The sequence below is a fragment of the Panthera leo genome, chromosome B1, assembly GCF_018350215.1.
Source record: "Panthera leo isolate Ple1 chromosome B1, P.leo_Ple1_pat1.1, whole genome shotgun sequence".
NCBI lineage: Eukaryota > Metazoa > Chordata > Mammalia > Carnivora > Felidae > Panthera > Panthera leo.
The window spans coordinates 40,298,633-40,319,174 of NC_056682.1; the positions used below are offsets into that span (position 1 = coordinate 40,298,633).

General features: G+C 39.7%; 2 protein-coding genes across 9 annotated transcripts in view; one reads left to right on the top strand and one right to left on the bottom strand.

Annotated features, from left to right (window-relative positions):
* Positions 1–1,807: 1,807 nt before the first annotated feature.
* Positions 1,808–16,289, bottom strand: SMIM19 (small integral membrane protein 19). 3 transcript variants are annotated; one of them, XM_042934731.1, is made up of 5 exons: positions 16,180–16,265; positions 14,375–14,495; positions 12,507–12,644; positions 7,372–7,496; positions 1,808–3,361 (listed from the first exon to the last, which is right to left on the bottom strand). In XM_042934731.1, exons 3-5 carry the CDS (start codon positions 12,638–12,640, stop codon positions 3,297–3,299), a joined length of 324 nt encoding a protein of 107 aa, XP_042790665.1. In that variant the 5' UTR covers positions 12,641–12,644; positions 14,375–14,495; positions 16,180–16,265; the 3' UTR covers positions 1,808–3,296. The 3 variants fall into 3 exon arrangements, with proteins under 3 accessions (XP_042790665.1, XP_042790664.1, XP_042790663.1); XM_042934730.1 differs by lacking the exon at positions 14,375–14,495 and having other exon boundaries at positions 16,180–16,289; XM_042934729.1 differs by lacking the exons at positions 14,375–14,495; positions 16,180–16,265 and adding an exon at positions 15,685–16,051.
* Positions 15,674–20,542, top strand: part of SLC20A2 (solute carrier family 20 member 2) — a 107,241-nt gene continuing 102,372 nt past the window's right edge. For 2 of the 6 annotated variants that reach the window (XM_042934727.1, XM_042934725.1), the window contains exon 1: positions 16,271–16,345. The gene's annotated coding sequence lies outside the window, so the exon portion shown is untranslated. Of the gene's footprint in view, positions 15,744–16,263; positions 16,346–16,409; positions 16,431–20,348; positions 20,533–20,542 lie in introns of those variants that run through there. The other 4 variants (XM_042934722.1, XM_042934723.1, XM_042934726.1 and 1 more) reach the window with 4 other exon arrangements.

Here is a 20,542-nt window from a genome sequence, read left to right on the forward strand (position 1 = left end):
CTGGATAGTGAGCATCCTCCCCTTCCATTTATCTCATCTTCCTACCTAGATAGAATGTGGAATGTTACTAATCTGCATAGTCAACTTTCATTTTTTACTGTATCTGAATAAAATAAAGGTGGAGAATACATCAGAATGGAATCCAATGCTAAATGCCACTCCTTTATTTTGGGGTGAGAGGTCAAGGTCAGGGTGAGCTGCTGCTGAGTTTCCACGTGTACGTTAGGAGTTAGGAGGGTTTACCATCGTGGTTCTTGAGCCTAATGCTCTTATGTCCTCATTCAAGACTGTCCTATGCATAGACTTACAGGAGGCTGAAGGGGGACAAAAAAAGAGGTAGGAAATTTTTCTTGCTTTGTAGTTTTGTGTAAGTTTGGCGCTGGCTTTATTGGCGGGTCCAGTGGGAAATAGATTTAAGACTAAGCTGAAGTTCCTACTCTGTGATCTTCACAATTTTGCATACAGGTTGGAGATAAGCCAAGTGTCTTTTCTATTTTCATTTAGTTTTTTGGACTCTATTCCTTTGTTTTTGTTTTTGAATGATTCATCACTCACATACAACACCCAGTGTTCATCTTAACAAGTGCCCTCCTTAGGACTCATCACCCATTTAGCCCATCCCCCACCTACCTCCCTCCATCAACCCTCAGTTTATTCTCTATAGTTAAGAGTCTCTTATGGTTTGCCTCTCTCTTTTTTCCCCTTTGCTCATTTGTTTTGTTTCTTAAATTCCATGAGTGAAATCATATGGTATTTGTCTTTCTCAGACTTATTTCACAGCATAACACACTCTAGCTCCATCCACATCATTGCAAATGGCAAGATTTCATTCTTTCTGGTGGCTAATATTCCATTGTATATATGTACCACATCTTCTTTATCAATTTATCAGTTGATTCAGCCCCTATTTCTGTTCTGATTCTACTATTAGACTGGAATAGCCTGCAGAAAATTACATACAGCTAGCACAGAGTATATACTCCACAACTGTTTGTTGAATGAATTATTTGGCTCCATATAATATACTTTTGTCCCTTCTCCCTTTAATTATATTTTCTAAGTTTAATTTATTCTTTTCTTAAGAACTGAAATTATTTTTATTATGATAAATTTATCTATTTCTATGCCATACTTAAAATAGTTCTGACATTACAACAATTTTATGATAAAGTCTGCATTTCATTTCTGATGAATCATAAATAACTCCACCTGAAACAGTGTGAGGTCAATAGCAAACACTTGTGCCCTCCAGAGGCTACCTTCTTCCTTTTGTGCAGCTGGCTGGCTAAACAACCAATTGTTTTACATACTGAAGCTGTGCACCAATAGAGGCTGAAATGTGCATACTGCTGAATATCTTTTATACAGTTAAAAGAGAAGCAACAGGAAAAGAACACAAGTGTTAGTTACCAGTCTATTAGTCATTCCATTTTTCTTCCAAAGAAAATAGTTCTATTGAACCTTGGATGCAGTGGGGGCGGTGTGTGTGTGTGTGTGTGTGTGTGTGTGTGTGCGCACGCGCGTGTGTGCAGAAGCAGGACGATCAACTGGCATGGCTTTGAAGTGTGGCTACAGGGCTTCTACCCCTTAAGCAGTTCAGCTGTTGAAGCAGAGAAGAAACTTCAAAGGCGGACTTGTTGTTGTTCCTGCCAGTGGGGGGTGTGATTCCCATCAGCTGGGTTTAGAGAAAAAATGAGGAGGAATTCATCCTTTTCCTTGTCAAGGTTTGATGCTCACCACACGATCTACTAGCTTTAAGTTATGACTGCCTCTATCTAGTGGATGCACATAAAAAACAACCAGTCAATTTCATTGTGATTTACATTTATTTATGTACACTATTTTTACAAATCATCTGAAATAGCCAGTTTTTGTAATTTGTCCAGATTGTGCAGTATGTCAGTGACACAAGTAAACTGCTCCTGCTCCTGATCACATTTCCTGCTCACAGAAATATACAGTGGTTTTCCTAAGAGCAAAGCAAAGTTTAAGGAGATCATCCCCCTGCTGCTCTGCTATTCCTGGCCCATAATTATAACTGTTTACAATCCTGTAGTCAGTTTTTTATTCTATGTATCAGCAGTGCATTCAAACTCATTTGTGAGTCAAGAATTATTCCATTTAGTCAACAATTTACCTTGAACAAGATAGACATTTTTGAATAATATAATTAAAATTTAAAAACAAATGCAATTTCCCTCAGTAATTTTATTTGGTCTAAACCTTTTCATTTAAAATTTATGTTCTTTACTTCACAATAAAGAGAAAAGGAAACAGTGCTTGAAATATTAACTCTAACTCTTAAAATTAAGAATAGCTTTGATTCAAAAACTAATTCTTGGACAGTGATGTGGACAGTGAAATTTCCCTGCCACTACCTCCCACCAACTTTTATTTAAATAAATAGGAAAAATTTGGTAAAAACATTTCCATGTATGGTACAAAATGGTACAAGATATGAGAGTCTTCAGGGAAGCTTATTATGCTAAAAAAGTATAAGTATCCAGTTACATTAAACTTGAGAGTTACATGACCAAAAAAGCAAGTTGCTAACACCAGTAGAGAGGTGCCCATTTATTCCACAGCATGGTTGCAATATGGTCCAAAGAAACTCTTCTGGTAGAAATGAAACTGTGGGATTAAAAAAAAAAGGCAAACTCCCAGGAACACAATGAAGGGAAAACATTCCAATCACAGGAAGCTTCCACAATTAGTAGATGGGTTTATTTCATGAGGATAGTAGAAAAGACAGTCTCCTATATAAGTTCTGAAGAAGCAAAGATAGTTAATTCAATTCAAGTGTGGTAATAACAGCGGTGAGAACACAAATGCGTCCATTATTGATTATTATATTCATCACAGAATACAATCGAGGATGTTATACCAATGAATGGATTTTTACTTTTTAATTTTGCAAAACTGTTCAAATCAAAGTGGCATAAGCTCCATACGCTCACCTCCAAAGATGTATTTTTATTCCTGACTGATCATATCCTGAAGAAATCAAAAGTCTTCACAAGGTAAAAATCACCATCTCTGGTTATATTCTATCTTCCTAAGGATGTACAGACTCTCTGTGTCCATGCCTTTGAGACTTTTTTTTTAATTTGTATAACAAATGACTTGGTGATGCAATTTTAAAAAGCAAAACAAAACACAAAAAACTGGAAGAAAGTCACAAGTAAAATGATTTTATGGAGATAGGGTTTAAAAAAATGCTGTTCATGATTTAGTACATTTAGGAGCTTGCTACCAGACTGTTGAAGAATTACTTATGTTGTTCATTTTCTGTCATTTCATTCCAATGAGAGTTGCACACTGTCAGCTTGGTTTTGTGGCTGCTGATAGTCATACTTCCTTGCTATTAAAAAACAAAGCAAACACAAAACAAAAAAAAGTGATAAAATTAATAAAAATAGCAAAATATTAGCTAACATCATTAAATCACAGTCAAGTCATGATTCTCAGTAAAGAATTAACTAATTAAGTAATTAGTAGAATTAAGTAAGAATTAATTTCTGATCCTGTAATTTCCCAGCACTGCTGATACTCATTTTTATATGTTTATTTTATTATTTGTATGTCAGGATTATTCAGTTTTAAAAAACAGTGTGAACATTAATTAAGATATTACAGTTAAATTAACATTTTATAACTTCCTTTCTTTTTTTTTTAAGTTTATTTATTTACTTTGAGAGAGAGAGAGAGAGAGAGAGAGAGCAGAGGACAGGCAGAGAGAAAGGGAAAGAGAGAATCCCAAGCAGGCTCCATGCTGCCAGTGCAGAGCCCAATGTGGGGCTTGATCTCACAAACCATGAGATCATGACCTGAGCTGAAATCAGAAGTTGGATGCTTAACCGACTGAGCCACCCAGGTGCCCCAATTTCCTTCTTTCTTATCTCCCACTTCCACCTTAAGCTGATAGTAATGCTTTTGTTCACATCATAATGAATTTGACTGTATTTTAACTTGTAAGTCTAAGAAACTTATTACTGAACATTGTCAATATAAACTAGAAGAGGGGCGTCTGGGTGGCTGTCGGTTGAGCAACCAACTTTGGCTCAGGTCTGGATCTCACGGTTTGTGAGTTCAGGCCCCGCATTGGGCTCTGTGCTGACAGCTCAGAGCCTGGAGCCTGCTTCTGATTCTGTGTCTCCCTCTCTCTCTGCGCCTCCCCCCACCCCCCCCCCCCACTCTGTCTCTCTCTGCCTCTCAAAAATAAAGAAAACTAATAAAAAAAAATTTTTTTAATATAAACTAGAAGAAAAAACAGATATGCATTCTGTGGGTTTTTTTGTACTTCTGAGAAATGTTTATTGAAGAAGAATGGTCTTAACCTGGAACTGGAGAGAGTACAGGGTTAAAATCTTTATAAATGTCATTCACTGCCTACAGTTAAAACTTTCACTCACCTCCTTAAGTTTTTACTAGCCAAGAAAGAGACACTATTTATTTATGCTACTCAGGGTGCATCCAAAAGTTTGTGGCCTACAGTTTATACAATTTTGGGAGTCGTCTTTAAGAAAAAGAACTTTGTTTACTATTTCCTTTTGAACTGCCTTTGTCAGGAATAGATATGTCATGAACACTAAGAATGATCCAATGTGATTGGATTCATTAAACATGTAAATCCACACATATACTATTTATAAGAAAAATGGCTTCTAAAGATGTTCACATCCTAATCCCCTAAATCCGTGAGTATGTTATTTTACAGGACAAAAGGCACTTTAAAGATGTGATTAAGGTAAGGACCTTATAACGAGGAGACTACCCTGGATTATCTGGCCCAACCATTATCAAATGGACCTTAAAAATCAGAGAACCTTTCCTGAGTTCAGAGAGGGACTAAGATATAAAAATGGAAGAATGATCAGAAAGATTACATAATGCTGGCTCCCAATGCGGAGGCATAGGGCCATAAACCAAGGAACGTGAGTGGCCTCCAGAAGCTTTCTAGCAAAGACACAGACTCTCTTCTAGAGCCTCCAGAAAGAAACAGTACCCTGCTGACACCTGATTTCAGCCCAGTGAGACTGATGTAGGACTTCTACACTACAAAATTGTAAGACCATACATTTGTGTTGTATTTAGCCACTGGATTTGTAGTGATTTGTTACAGCAGCAGTAGAAAACTAACACACCCTACAAACACAGGAATTCAGATAAATTTTATTTTATGGCGTTCCCATCAAAAAAGAAAAAAAAAACCTGTATACTTGGTTTATAATAGTATATGTTATGCTACTGAATGTATTACTAATAGGAAATAGCTTCTGTTTTGACTGGGTGTCAACAGAAACTTAATTCTTTATAATTTTCCAAACAGAGCTTCTGGCTCTCTACTTTGTGTTTTGTTTTGTTGGTATTTTCTTTTAAAAGAACTTTCTTATTGTGGTAAAATATACATGAATTTTGCCATTTTAACTATTTCTTTTTTTTAATGTTTATTTATTTTTGAGAGAGAGAAAGAGAGACGGACAGAGTGCAAGCAGGGGGAGGGGCTGAGACAGAGGGAGACACAGAATTCGAAGCAGGCTCCAGGCTCTGAGCTGTCAGCACAGAGCCCAATGTGGGGTTCAAACTCAGGAACTGTGAGATCATGACCTGAGCTGAAGTCAGATGCTTAACCGACTCAGCCACCCAGGAGCCCCTTAACTATTTCTAAGGGCACAGTTCAGTAGCATTAGGTACATTCATATTGCTCTGCAACCATCACCCCCATCTGCCTACAGAGCTCTTCTGATCATCCCCAACTGAACTCCACACCCATTAAGCAATAACTTCCCACTGCCTCCTCCCCAGGTCCCTGACATCCACCATTCTATTTTCTGTCTCTACGAATTTGCCTCCTTTAAGTGAAATATCTGTTCTTTTGCGACTGGCTTATTTCCCTTCATAATAAGAACCACTATGAAGCATAACGTCCTCAGGTTCATCTGTGCTGTAGCACGTGTCAGCATTTCCTTCCTCTTAAAGACTGAATAACATCCTATTGTATTTCTATACCACATTTTGTGTATCTGTCAAGGGCACTTGGGTTGTTTCTCCCTTTTGGCTATTGTGAGTAATGCTGCTATGTTCAATTTTACTTCTTGTTTTGAACTGGTAACATATGCAGATGGTACAAAATGCAAAAGGAACAGAGGAAACAGTAAAAAGTGTATCTTCCTCCTACCTGATCAATCCTGTGGCTACCCACCCCGTTCCTTGCCCTAAAGGAATTGCTGTTACTAGTTTTCAGGATAACATTTATGCTTAAGATTTTAGAGGTTCTACTTGTGTTTATGCGTGTATATACACGTATATGCACGTAAACATGTATATTTTCACCTGAAATTCCATTTCACCCGAGACACAGTAGTGATATCTTGCTGATCATTCTTTCTTGCATCTTTCTATGCACACACACACACATGCACACACACTTAATTTTTTACTGTAGACAACTGCTTTAAAAATTGTCCAGTCTTTTCCCCTTAAATTCCACACAGTCCCCATCAAGGTAATGAATGTTAATAATCTGATGCGTATCTTTCCAAGCCTTCCTCCATGCTTGCATAATTATATAGAACATTTATATTAGACATAGATAATACAAGGGGTGTTTTGGTCCTTTGATTTTAAAAGAGTAGCATCCTAGTATATATATTATTTTATCTTGCTCTTCTCAGTTAATAATGTATCTTGGAAACCACAACTCATTCTTTTAAATGGTGGCATAAAAGGCTGTGGCTTAGATGTACATTTCATTATGACTCTATACATTTTAAATTTTATTTCTTCTCCATGACATACATACCGACAGTGTTTAGTACTATATGACACACTGAGACATGACTTCTAGCCTTGCACGTTGATATCACATGCCACATTCCTAGAAGCAATTCTTATATTGCTTTGGCTTGCAGTAATTTAATTATAATAGAAATGACTGCAAACTCCATAAATACAAAATTCAAACCCAAACTAAATGCATCTCCAGCTCAACTTCCCCTCAGCCACATCCCCAAATGCTCTTGGCCACTTAATGCTACTCCACATGAGGCATGTGCAAAGGAGGGCAAATTAGAGCAGGAAGAGACAGCAGTCTTAGCTGATGGGTAAAATAACTAATTTTTGCAAAACATATAAAAATATCATCATATGAACACATTGCTAGGGCTGTTCTCAGGGTCCTGAAGGGTCCCATACAAGCAGAGGGCTCTGAAGCATCAACTACATGGGAGATCTGCCTTTGCCAATACCATGCTCATCATCTAAAAAAGGCACTATCAATTATTTCTGATAACCTTTGCTAACTGAACTCAATTCCAAAAAAATCTATTTGAAACATGTCTATATATACAGTTCAGCACAGAATATACTTACAAATGGAATACATTTCCAGTTGCTGTCTTAAACGAATTTTGCTTATTGTGTCATAAAAGCTGGGCTCTGATAAAGTTTCTGCTGTAGGTGGCACGCTGAATATCCTCATAATTTTCCTTTTGTTCCTAAAACACAAAACCAATACAGAAGAGAGATTTGTATTAACATCTATTGGACTGTAATGAACTCAGGACCATAGTAATCAGAAGATACATCACAAGGACTTAAGGGGTGCCTGGGTAGCTCAGATGGCTAAATGTCCGACCTGGGCTCAGGTCATGATCTTGTGAATTGTGAGTTCGAGCCCCCATTGGGCTCTGTGCTGACAGTGCAGAGTCTACTTGGGATTCTCTCTCTCTCTCTCTCTGCCCCTCATCCACTTGCATTCTCTCTCTCTCTCGCTCTGAAAATAAATAAACTTAAAAAAAAAGGACTTAAGTAACAATGCGCTCATTTCTTTTGTATCTGTGAGGTGCTTCCTTGGCTCAAGTGTTCTTTCTTTCCCTAAAAACCACGAAGCTGTACATGTATAGCCACAGGGCTCTAAGAAAGAAAAGAAAGCTGAAAACATCCATGTAATACAACAAAGAGATGTACCTTCATTGCACTTCCACTCCTTCCTCTCACCAAAAGCCAAATACTGTATGGGAAAATGCATAAACAAGAAAACATCTTATTTTTCTCCTCCCTCTGGTGTCATCCAAATAAAGCTAAATTACTGGGTTAGCGAATAAACAGAATGGGAGTAGACCTTAATTTTGGAAAATAATGAATCACCATATTTCTTAAATACAATTGCATAGCCTTAGTGGGTCCATCTACTTAAAACTAACAACAGTATGTCTCTGCTTTTAAAACAGGAGGGTCGGGGGGACATGGTGGCTATTTTTGGAAGAAAGCTGTTACCTGCAAGTAAACTGGCGATGGAGTGGAGCCTTCTCTCAGCCACCCTGGAGTCCAGGCTGTCAATGGGCCAGCTGCTCCAGGGGTCATGTGGCTGGAAAGGCAAACCTGCCTGTCTGAGAACAAGTGTGAGTTCTGACCTGCTCCCCAGGCCAAACATCAATTATTTTTTGATTACTAATTAATTTGAACTATCTAATGCCTTTTAAAAAATTTTACATTTATTTATTTAAATTCAAGTTAGTTAACATACAGTATAGTATTGGTTTTAGATATAGAACCCAGTGATTCATTACTTATATAACCCCCAGTGCTCATCCCAAGTGCCCTCCTTAATGCCTATCACCCATTTAGCCCATCTCTCCACTCACTTTCCCTCTAGCAACCCCCAGTTTGTTCTCTGTATTTAAAAGTCTCATACGGTTTGCCTCCCTCTGTTTTTATCTTATTTTTCCTTCCCTTGCCCTATGTTCATCTGTCATGTTTCTTAAATTCTACATGAGTGAAATTATATGATATCTTTTTCTGACTTATTCTACTTAGCATAATACACTCTAGTTTCATCCACATTGTCGCAAATGGCAAGGTTTCATTATTTTTGATTGCTGAGTAGTATTCCATTGTATATATATACCACACTTCTTTATCCATTCATCACCCGATGGACATTTGGGCTCTTTCCATACTTTGGTTATTGTTGATAATGCTGCTATAAACATTGGGGTGCGTATACCCCTTCGAATCAGCATTTTTGTATCCTTTGGATAAATACCTAGTAGCGCAATTGCTGGGTGGTAGGGTAGTTCTATTTTTAATTTTTTGAGAAGCCTCCATACTGTTTTCCAGAGTGGCTGCACCAGTTTGCATTCCTACCAGCAGTGCAAAAGAGTTCCCCTTTCTCTGCATCCTCACCAACATCTGTTATTGCCTGAGTTGTTAATTTTAGCCATCCTGATGGGAGTGAGGTGGTATCTCACTGTGGTTTTGATTTGTATTTCCCTGATTATGAGTGATGTTGAGCATCATCTGCATGTCTTCTTTGGAAAAGTGTCTATTCATGTCTTCTGCCCATTTCTTCACTGGATTATTTGTTTTTGTGTGTTGAATTTGATAAGTTCTTTATAGATTTTGGATACTAACTCTTTATCTGATTAGGTCATTTGCAAACATCTTCTCCCATTCCATCAGTTGCCTTTTAGTTTTCCTGATTGTTTCCTTCACTGTGCAGCAGCTTTTTATTTTAATAAGGTCCCAATAGTTCATTTTTGCTTTGGTTTCCCTTGCCTTCTGAGACATGACTAGTAAGGAGTTGCTGTGGCCAAGGTCAAAAAGGTTGTTGACTGCTTTCTCCTCTAGGATTTTGATGGCTTCCTGTCTTACATTTCGGTCTTTCATCCATTTTGAGTTTATTTTTGTCCATGGTATAAGAAAGCGGTCCAGTTTCATTCTTCTGCATGTCACTGTCCAGTTCTCCCATTACCATTTTCTGAAGAGACTGTTTTTTTTTTTTTTCCCACTAGATACTCTTTTCTACTTTGTCAAAGATTAGTTGGCCATACGTTTGTGGGTCCATTTCTGGGTTCTCTATTCTGTTCCATTGATCTATGTGTTTTTGTGCTAGTACCATACTGTCTTGATGACTACAGCTTTGTAATACAGCTTGAAGTCCAGAATTGTGATGCCTCCATCTTTGCTTTTCTTTTTCAACATTACTTTGACTATTCAGGATCTTTTGTGGTTCCATACAAATTTTAGGATTGTTTGTTCTAGCTCTGTGAAGAATGCTGGAATTATTTTGATTGGGATTGCAGTGAATGTGTAGATAGCTTTGGGTAATAGTGACATTTTAACAATATCAGTTCTTCCAATCCATGAGCATGGAATGTTTTTCCATTTCTTTGTGTCTTCTCCAATTTCCTTCCTAAATTTTCTATAGTTTTCAGCATATAGATCTTCTATCTGTTTGCCTAGGTTTATTCCTAGGCATCTTATGGTTTTTGGTTCAATTGTAAATGGGATTGATTCCTTGATTTCTCTTTCTGCTTCTTCATTATTGGTGTGTAGTAATGCAACTGACTTCTGTATGTTGATTTTTTATCCTGTGACTTTGCTGAATTCACATATTAGTTCTACCAGTTTTTTGGTGGAGTCTTTTGGGTTTTCCATGTAAAGTATCATGTTGTCTGTGAAGAATGAAAGTCTGACTTCTACTTTGCCAATTTGTATGCCTTTTATTTCTTTTTGTTGTCTGACTTCTGAGACTAGGACTTCCAGTACTTTGTTGAACAACAGTGGTGAGAGTGGACATCTCTGTTGTGTTCCTGACCTTAGAGGGAAGTTCTCAATTTTTCCCCATTGAGGACGCTATAAGCTGTGGGCCTTTCATATATGGCTTTTATGATGTTGAGGTATGTTTCTTCTATCCCTACTTTTTTGAGGGTTTTTATCAAGAAAGGATGCTGTATTTTGTCAAATGCTTTTTCTGCATCTATTGACAGGATAATATGATTCTGAGTCTTTCTTCTCTTAATGTTGTATATCACGTTGATTGATTTGCAAATATTAACTCAGCTCTGCAGCTGAAGAATGAATCTCACTTGATCATGGTGAATAATTCTTTTAATGTACTGTTGAATTCAATTTGCTAGTATCTCATTGAGAATTTCTGGTTCATCAGGGATATTGGCCTGTAATTCTCCTTATTAGTGGGGTGTTTGGAACCAAGGTAATGCTGGCTTCATAGAATGAATTTGGAAGTTTTCCTTCCATGTCTGTCTTGTGGAACAGTTTGAAAAGAACAGGTATTAACTCTTCTTCAAATGTCTGGTCGAATTTCTCTGGGAAGCCATCTGACCCAGGACTCTTAATTGTTGTCAGATCAATGAAACCAAGAGCTGTTTTTTTTTAAAGAATAAAAAAATTGATAAACCCGTAGCCAAACTTCTCAAAAAGAAAAGAGAGTGGACACAAATAGATAAAATCATGAATGAAGGAGGAAAGATCACAACCAACACCATAGAAATATAAACAATTACAAGAGAATACTATGATAGATGATATGCCAACAAACTGGACAACCTGGAAGAAATGGACAAATTCCTAGACACTCAAAAACTACCGAAACTCAAACATGAAGAAATAGAAAATTTGAACAGGCCCATAACCAGCAGAGAAATTAAATCAGTTATCAAATATCTTCTAACATATCTAATGCCTTTTTAACCTGCATAGAGAATACCAAAGAGCATGGGGCCCTAAGGAGAAGCAACTCAGTCCAGTGAATACTGCTTTTACTCTTCAAAGCACCCATCTCTCTCTCTCTCTCTTTTTTAATTGTACTTAAAGGAAAGGGGCCATGGTGTGTGAAAAAGAATAGTTAAATTATGCTACAACACCTGGAATTAAACCAGGAAATATTTATTGAGGATTTACACTGTGTGGCACACCAGGGACACAAGGTTAAAAGGGAAAGCCCTTGTCCTGAAGGGACTGAAGTTTTTGTGGAACAGACAGACAAGTAGCCAGATAATACCAACATTATTCAGTAAGTGCTATGATATGGTCATGCACAACAATCAGAAGGGAAAACTTAACATGTGCCAAGAGAGAATTGCTTAATACATAGGAATTAGTGTTTCTGCATTTCAGGCATGTTGGCCAAAAATAAAATGCTCATCCTAGAGTGACAGTGGGCCCAGGCTGGATGATAAAATTGAGCTACATTAGAAATGATAGAAGCCAGTCAGGGTACCTGAGCTGCACTTAAATTTCCAACTTTTTTTTTTTTTTTTTTTTGAGAAAGAGAGAGAGAGAGAGAGCAAGAGAGCACACATGCATGAGCACAAGATGAGGAGAGGGCAGAGGGAGAGAGAGAGAAAATCCTAAGCGGGCTCCACACTCAGCACCACAAAGCCCCATGTGGGGCTTCCTCCCACAACCCTGGGATCATGACCTGAGCCAGAATCAAGAGTTGGACCCTCAACCAACTAAGCCACCCAGGCACCCCAAAATTTCCAACTCTTAATGCAGTGGGCTCTTCAAAGCCAAACCTTGGTGTCCAGAGCTCGAGGACAGACCTGAATAGATAGTGCTTTCATAGCAAGAACAAAAATGCTCAATTTTGCAATAATTCATAAATGCAGTATTTTTATGCATTTAATTTGGAACAAACAAACGTGTAAACCTTTTAAATGCCCAGTTTCTTATCAACCCTGAAATACCAAAACCTTTACCTCTTGGCATACATGAAGAGAACAAAGCTAACAAGGATCACTACCAAGTAAACATTGGTGGCTTCATTCCATGCCTCATGAACACTGTAATCCATAGAGCCATCGTCACCCATCACTCCGTAACCTCCAGGCATGGGGCTAGAAGAAAGAAAAGAGAACAGGGGTTCTTTTAGTTAGTGGTGGTATGACCATCTGGAGAAAGGCTGGCAAACATATGGCCTTCTGGCCAACATCAGCCTGCTGCCTGCTTTTGGATGGCCCAGGAGCCAAGAATGGTTTCACATTTCTAAGTGGATATATTTTAAATGGTTGTAAGCACCTGTATAGTACCCTTGATTTTTGCTTTCCAGCCCTCAAAGCCTAAAATATTTATAATCTTGCCCTTTAAGAAAAAGTTTGCCAACCCCTGGGCTAGATAACTAAGGCATGAAATGTATTTCCCCTTATTTTTGATTTTGAAACATTGTATCTTCCACATGTAGGTTAAAACTCTAGTTAATCTCTATGCTCTTTCACTTGCCTCCTATGCAAGTGGGAAAGTTTGAAGCTTTATCTAGTTTTGGCCTCCTGGCCAAATGTGGTTGAAAGAAACTATGGGGTAAAAGTTACTTTTTGCTATTTACACAGCTGTGACTTCTATTCAAGGAAATGCATTCTTCCTACATTCTCACAGAAAATAAGAGTGGTAATAGCAAGTGTTTCAAATAGCAAGTAAAAGAGTAATGGTGTCCCCTTGGTGTTTGAGAGTTAGTTGAAAGTGCCTCCCTTGTGTTGGACAAAAAGGTAAATCTAAAATGACCTAATATGTGAAAGAAAACCAAAAAGCATTGTTTTAGACATTATACGAAAAGAAAAATTGAACAAGTTATAGGCGATAAATGTACAGTAGTTTCTAAGAATTAGATAGCCATTTTCTAATTCCAAGAAAAAGAATATCTGAAATGTCCAAGAAATTGTTTTGCAATTTTTTTCTAGACATCCTACAACAATGAAGGCATTGCAGACATTCTTGCACAAACTATCCTCCAATCTCCTGTAAGCTTCCAAAATGTTCTGCAACGTAGATCTGGCTCAGTGTTAACAAGTGTGCATTAAAGGCAGTCTTTCTTTCTTATAGCTTACCCCTGTATAAAATGAATAAAATTTCCCCAGAGGTCTGCTCCTAAACCAGGTGGCATGTTTTCTCTGCTGACACCTGAAGTTTTTGTCAGATGTTTGGGGACATCCTATGTTCATTTACAATAAAGTGAGTGTCATGAGTCTCATTTAACTTAAACTCTAGACACTGAGGTTAAGAGTGATCTCTTTAAAATATCTGTTGGTGTCTGATGAATATAAAGATTGATCTTGTAAAAACTGGCCAAGTAGTAATAAAAACAGAACTTACATTAAATTATAAAAATTTGTAGATGCAAGATCTAGATATTACTTAAACATTATACCATACCCAATTCCTTGATATTAAAGCCTGGAAATGGATTTTTTTTTTTTTTAAAGGAGTAGGAGATATAGGGAGATTTGGCATATTTACAGTTTTAACTCTTATTTCTTAAAACTGAACTCCAGACTTTCTCTGAAAGTGATCAGCCTATTTTAGAAATGGAAACTTTGGGAAGACACGAGACTATAATTGTCTTTATGATTTCTGGAATCTAGAATTTTGCTGGTGCTAAAATATAAAGTAACAACAACAAACATGTTTTTGGCAAAAAGAGATGACTTTGGATATCTGATTTGAGATTCTGCAGAAAGGTTTCAGGATTGGGAGCTATTAGCAGATTTGGGAAGAAACAGTGAACATACAGCAGCGGCCATTGGAACATTTTGCAGGTTCCCGTTGTCTGACAAACCATAGAAGTGTTTCCTACCTGTTTTCTAACACCTGAATGGATCTGAGCCAGGTTAGTTTCTTGCTTCCATTTCTCACAAAATTCTGTTTATGGGCCCCTTGATAAATGGTGTATTCCTACAGAGCTTGTCTTCATCCTGCTACAAATATGCCAGTCTTTAATTATATGTAGAGAAGGATTTTGAATTACTGACCCAGAATGGTAAAATTTTAACATGAATTAAACAACATGGATTATACAACATTGCTGGTATGCAATGACACTACCATTCCACAGTTCCAGGGACAGGCACTTGAGTTATTTTTAGCACTGTAGTTGTGAAAGATTTGCACTGAGGGTAGGCCTTGCCTGCCCAGTCCTCCATCATGACCAATGGCATGGTTTTGCAAGACTACTAGGAAGAAGGAATGGCCTTGCCCAGAGTCATAGTACAGACCCATGGCCCACATGTGGCCTGAACTATGACCGTCACCTCCCAGCACACTACAGTCTAACCAAGTGTACCCATACATACTTGCTAAGTGGTTACTACATACCACTACAGCCTTCTAAAGCAAAATGCACAGTTTCAGCAAGATCACCATTATGGCTAGCCACTTGCTTGGATCATCGTTCAGGGTTCTTGTGAGAAAACTGAACTTTTTTCACATATTTTTCCTGTGCAGTGATGCTTGAACAATTTCGGTAAGGGGATTCTAGGATGAGCTTAGTTAAGTCCCAAGTAAAACGTCAGTATCCAGAGACAGAGTTCCCAAAATATGACAACTAGAGCTTGGTTTTCGTTTGATAAACTTCCAGGTTGAGAACTAGGAGAAAATTTCCAGGGATCAAGTGACTGTATCATAAGTTTTAAAATCAGTTTCCTGATACCATGTCTAGGTGGTTCTAAAATGGAGTATCACTTGTCATTCTGCTTTGAATATTACATTTTTGTCTCTCACTTAGAGCTTTGCTATCTTGATAAAAATTCAGATTGGCATCACTTACAGAGTTGCTTACAACACAATCCACTGCATAAACGTAATTTTCTCTGTCTTCTGAAACATTAAAGGTTTGGGCTCCCAAAGCAGAAGGGTACAAGGTAACAGGCCTTCAACCAAGAGGAAGAAGGGAATTAACATTTGAGGGCTTATATGTAGGGCAGTCCACATATTGAGTTTTTGCAATAGTGAGGCACTAACGTTCCATTTCACAGAAGAAAGAAACCGGGAAGGTGGTAGTGGTGGTTATGTAACTTGCCCAAAGTTGCAAGTAGGGAGTGGAGCGAGTAGGGAGTGGAGCGGCAACTTGACTGTCACATATAACTGACTTCTAAACCTGAGCCCTACCAGCCTTGACCCTGGTTCCTTGACACCGGCTCCTCCTGGAAGGAAATCCAGTCGCGAGGGTATAAAATATAATCCTCTCCCACTAAGTGGCCACAGGCAGCTTCCAGAGCTGCCGGGAACATCCTTTGCGTTTCCGCCGCTCGAAGGCTGCGCGGGGCTCAATCTTAAAACGCTGGCGCTAAACTCCAGCCGCGCCGGGGACGTCTCGGCCGCCCCCTGCTCGCGCGGCCGTCGCGGCTGCTTCGGCTTTTTGTCTGCGTTTCTGGCCCTCGGAGCCTCACTATTCCTTACGACCCGGAAACAGGCTCGCAGCGCGGGCTGGACTCGTAGGAGCCTCCGTGCCCAGGGCTGGGGGCGCGGAGCGGGCAGCGGACCCCTCCCTTCCCCTCCCCCGTGAGTCTCGGGCGGGGCGGGCCGGCGCGCGGGCGGGGGGCGGGGCCGGGTGACGCGGCCCCGCCCGGGGCCCGGGAGGCGCCGGGACGCGGGTCCACTCACGCTGCTGGCTCCGGAGGCGGCACGGGGCCAGGCTGCTCCGCTCGGGGCTCTTTCCCCCAGAGTCGGGGCCGGACGCGCGGGACCCGGTTACCGACCGGACCTGGACGACCTCTGCCTTCGTCATTTCCTGCCGGCCCGCCGGTTTCCGGATGAAACGAGGAGCCAGGTCTTTCCCCCCGCCCCCCCCGCCCCCCTTTTCAGTTTTTGAACGGGAGCGACGCAGCGACGGCCCCGGTGCCGCCCCCGGGCGCGTGAGTGGAGCCGGGCTCCCTTCCCCTCCCCCGTGGCGCGTCACCTCCGTGCGCCGCCCTCCGCGAGCCCCCGGCCCGGAACCCGGAGCCCCCGCGGCAGGGCTGGGCGGGCCGGGGTGGCGGGCTCTGGTGCTGGCGGCGGGTCTCGCCGCCCCCGCCTGGAAGTCCACGTGGGTGTTGCGGTTGTGTGCCAAAACCGAGCGAGAAGTAGCGGGGACGGGTCATTACCCGGGAGTTCCATGCCTCTGCCCGCCCCACTTCGGCGCGCCCCGGGCGTGATTGTCAGCGTGGGAGGGGGGAATGTGCATTGATTGTCCCACGAATCGGGGTTAAGCTGGGAAACACGGAGATTTTCTTCTTTCGTAATGAAGGCGTAGAGTTACTTTTAGTATTTAATAGTTAAGAAAGCATATGCTTTTCAAATTATCTTTCCATTTTTCCCTTTTAATAAATGATGCGTGGCTGAGATTGTTGAGGTGTTTTAAAAACTGGATGTGCCCAGGATGCCGCAGTATTGTCAGTTGAAGTGATTTTTGTGTATTAAAAAAATTGTGTGTAAAATAGATTTCCTTGGGAAATAGATTTGAAAAATGGATTTTCTACCATAAGAGTTAATGAATTTATGCAGGATTTCAGCATCAGTGTTCAAGTAATCAGATTTCAGTGGTTTGTAGCAGCCTTGGGAATAAATGGCCACTTGTCCACACGCTTGAGGTCTTAACTATTTATGTTGAGCTGGTTGTCTAGGATCAGCTGACTGCTAATTATAATTCATACCAGATCTTGTAGCGGTTGTATCCTTAATAAGCAGAGGTTAAGAGCTAACCTTTAACCCAAATCTCTTTGCAAGTTTTCTCTGCCTTTTTTGTGGCTCATTCTGTTACAGTTAAGCTCATCTTTGAATGAAGAACATTGCTTGGTACAATAATATACTAGCTTTATTTAGAGTATTAATACATATTAACTTTTATGTATTATATATACATTATATATTCATGTAAGTAATTTATAAATATAAACCATTTAGTTTGACTCTAAAGTTGGAAAATTAGGAACAGCAGTAATGGGTAATGTTGAGTACTTGTTTGCCAGGCCTCTGCCAAATGGTATGTGCTTTGTCATTTAATCTTCTGGGATAACTTTTGCATAGGCATAGTTTGCTCAGAAATTGTGAATACATGGGTTTGATTTGAATAGATCCAAATGTGGAGTATGTACATTAATTACTTCTGTTTCTGTTTTTGTGAAGAAGGGTGTTGGCAATATAAAATGACTCAGTAAAAGAATGTGTTTTTCAAGTTGGAAGATGGCTTTAAAATTGCATAAAACTGCAATTAGTCTCTTTATTTGGGTATTCAATAGTTTCTAAAGTCCTGTGTCTCATATTTATCCAAATTCTGATTACATATCATGGTCACCCAATGAACAGGTTATTCTTAGACACTGGAAAAAGGTAAATTTGGGGGAAACCTTAATGGCCCAAAAATACAATGTAATGATTTGTATAGGCATAACAATGAGAGTATGATGGTAAGGTCTAACCGTTTGCATCTTCTGAGAGTAGAAGAGGTTGAAAAGGACTGGAGAGGATGAGGGACGTGCTTGGAAATGTGTCTCATTTGTGATGAGAGTATATTGGACTTAACCTGGAGAGAGAGAGAGGTTGGGAATGCTTTGCCAGTCACTATTATAAGAGGGTTCCTTTCCCCTGTGGGCCTGTGGGCCTGTGGGCCTTCTCTTTGGGGGGAGGGGCAGAGTGGAGAGTTGTCATCAATGGAAGGATGTAAGAAGAAAAAAATGCACATAGTTTCTTTTGGAGTTAATGTTTCCACCCATTGTGACTAACTGATTCCTGTCAGCACTTGCATCTTTAGGCACTTTCCTAGTAGATACTTGATAGCTGTGGGCAGCCACTGGTAGATCAAGGAAAGAAAGGAAAAGGGATGGGGTGGAGGGTGGAGACAAAGCACAGGGGTGTACAGCAGAGCATTAATAGGCTTTCCATTTGGGCAAAATTTAGGCCTCCAGTGGCCTCTGTAATGAAAATCGTTCTAATGGTATTGACTGTATGTATTTAAAATCTCTTCTATGATATTTGTATCCAAGAATCTGGAGAGTATCCCTTTAATGTGCTTTATAAACAGTGGAACATTTAGAATACAGTACATGAAAGTTACTGAATTTTTCACCACAGCCATTTCTGTATGTTTGTTGTTGGACAGTCAGAATGACTATAATGACGGCATTGGCTCCTGTTTGTAAGGCATTTAACCAGTGTTGTTTCATCGTTTTGGAGGATAAGCTCTTCTCGTTCCTTACTTCAAAACTTGGCTCTCACATGGAGTGCCCTTTAAAGCTCCAGAGTGCAGGGATCTTTTCTGTCATTCATTGCCTTATCTCCAGAGCCTAGAACAGAGCCTGACCCATGGAAGGTACTCAGTGACTGTTTGTGGAATGAACCCAAATACACTGGAATCCTGTCCTCTCTTCTTTCCACTACCAAAGATCCCATTTAACTTTAGGGGCAGGGCCACACCAGCTTTACCTTCTCCACAGAATCTGCAGCTCACGATAAGCACAGTATAAATGTATACTGGTATAAATGTTAGCTGTTTATACCACATACTTTGGCATTTAATCCCTTATAGCTTTATACTGTTAAATAAGTTTTTCTGCATGTTTTGTTTCCCCACCTAAAATAATGGCTACTGAGGGCTGAGAATATATAAGATACTATGTTTTCCTTATTCATCCAGTATAATGTATACAGAGTAGGTTTGTATTTACTTATTGAGTGAATATTAGATACCCTAGGGGAAACATCAGAGATATTCAGCATGTGATTCCAGTCTTCAAGTAGGTAGTATTTTAGTTGGGCAGACATTGTGTGCACATGTGAAACAGTATGAGAATTTGTAGCTAAATAAAATAAAGTGAAAATAATAGCTAACATTTATGTAGTGCTTAAAATGTGCCAGATACTGTTTCAGGAATCTTTGCCTGTTAATTTGTTGGAATGTCAACAATCTTTCGAAGTAGGTACAGTTATAATCCCATTTCTTAAAATGAGGAAACTGAGACCCAGCAAGGTAATTAAATCACTTACCCAAGATCACAATGCATATAGTAAAGGGACTGGATATGAGCCCAGGCAGTCTGGCCCCCAAGTCAGTGTCCTTTCTCTGGGGAGTTTTTCTCGATCAAAGAAGACAGATCTAAAACTTGACACTAGTTTCTTGGCTGTAAAAGGTGCTCTTTTTCAAATTTCAAAGTAGCATAGGTTGCAAGGACTGAGCTGCAGAAACAGTGCTGAATTTTTCAAATGGAAGTGGTTGATCAATGGTTCCGGGGACACTACATTTTGAAATGACTAAAGGCAAGGGGAGAGAAACTGAATTTTGAATCTCAACACTGAATGAGGATTATAACTCTTCCGTAGGTGTTGAATTCGAGGACAGTGATTCACCAGGACGTAGGATAATGACTGTTGAAGTTTTTAATTTAGTGTCAGAAAACGTGAAATATAATATTGAATAACACTTGATATCTTACTACCTTTCTTTTTTTAAACACTTACTAGATTTAAACCCCAGTGGTAGTAACTTACCAGAACGTAAGTGTTCCTGAAGGTTTCCTGTGCACTTATATCCATTTGCTGTGGCCTCATGTGGAATCTTGATCCACTTGTTCAGCTTGTCTTGGGCAGTACAGAACACTATTGGCCAGGAGGCCTCTTCTAGTAATATTTCTTTGATGGAAAAAAAAAATGTAAAATTGTGCTGTTGATTTGGTGACATACCTGGAGTGAAGTCATTTTGAAGCTGCGTGGAATTAAAAGAGGGGCTGCAAACAAAATCCAGCAAGATGGAAAAAAAAATGGTATTCTCTGAAAACCCACTTTTGTGTCCCTTTTGTCAGGAGCTGACAGTATTATTTTGGGGGTGTTGGGCATCAAAAGAGACACTGAATCCAAATGACTCCACAGATAGGGGAGTACATACATCAGCACACCCACTGTCCAGGAATCAGAGGAGGAAGTGCCCTTGAATGAAGCATGGGCTACAAACCTGGTTAGCGGCCAGGGAGGACACACGCTCTGCAGGTATAGTATT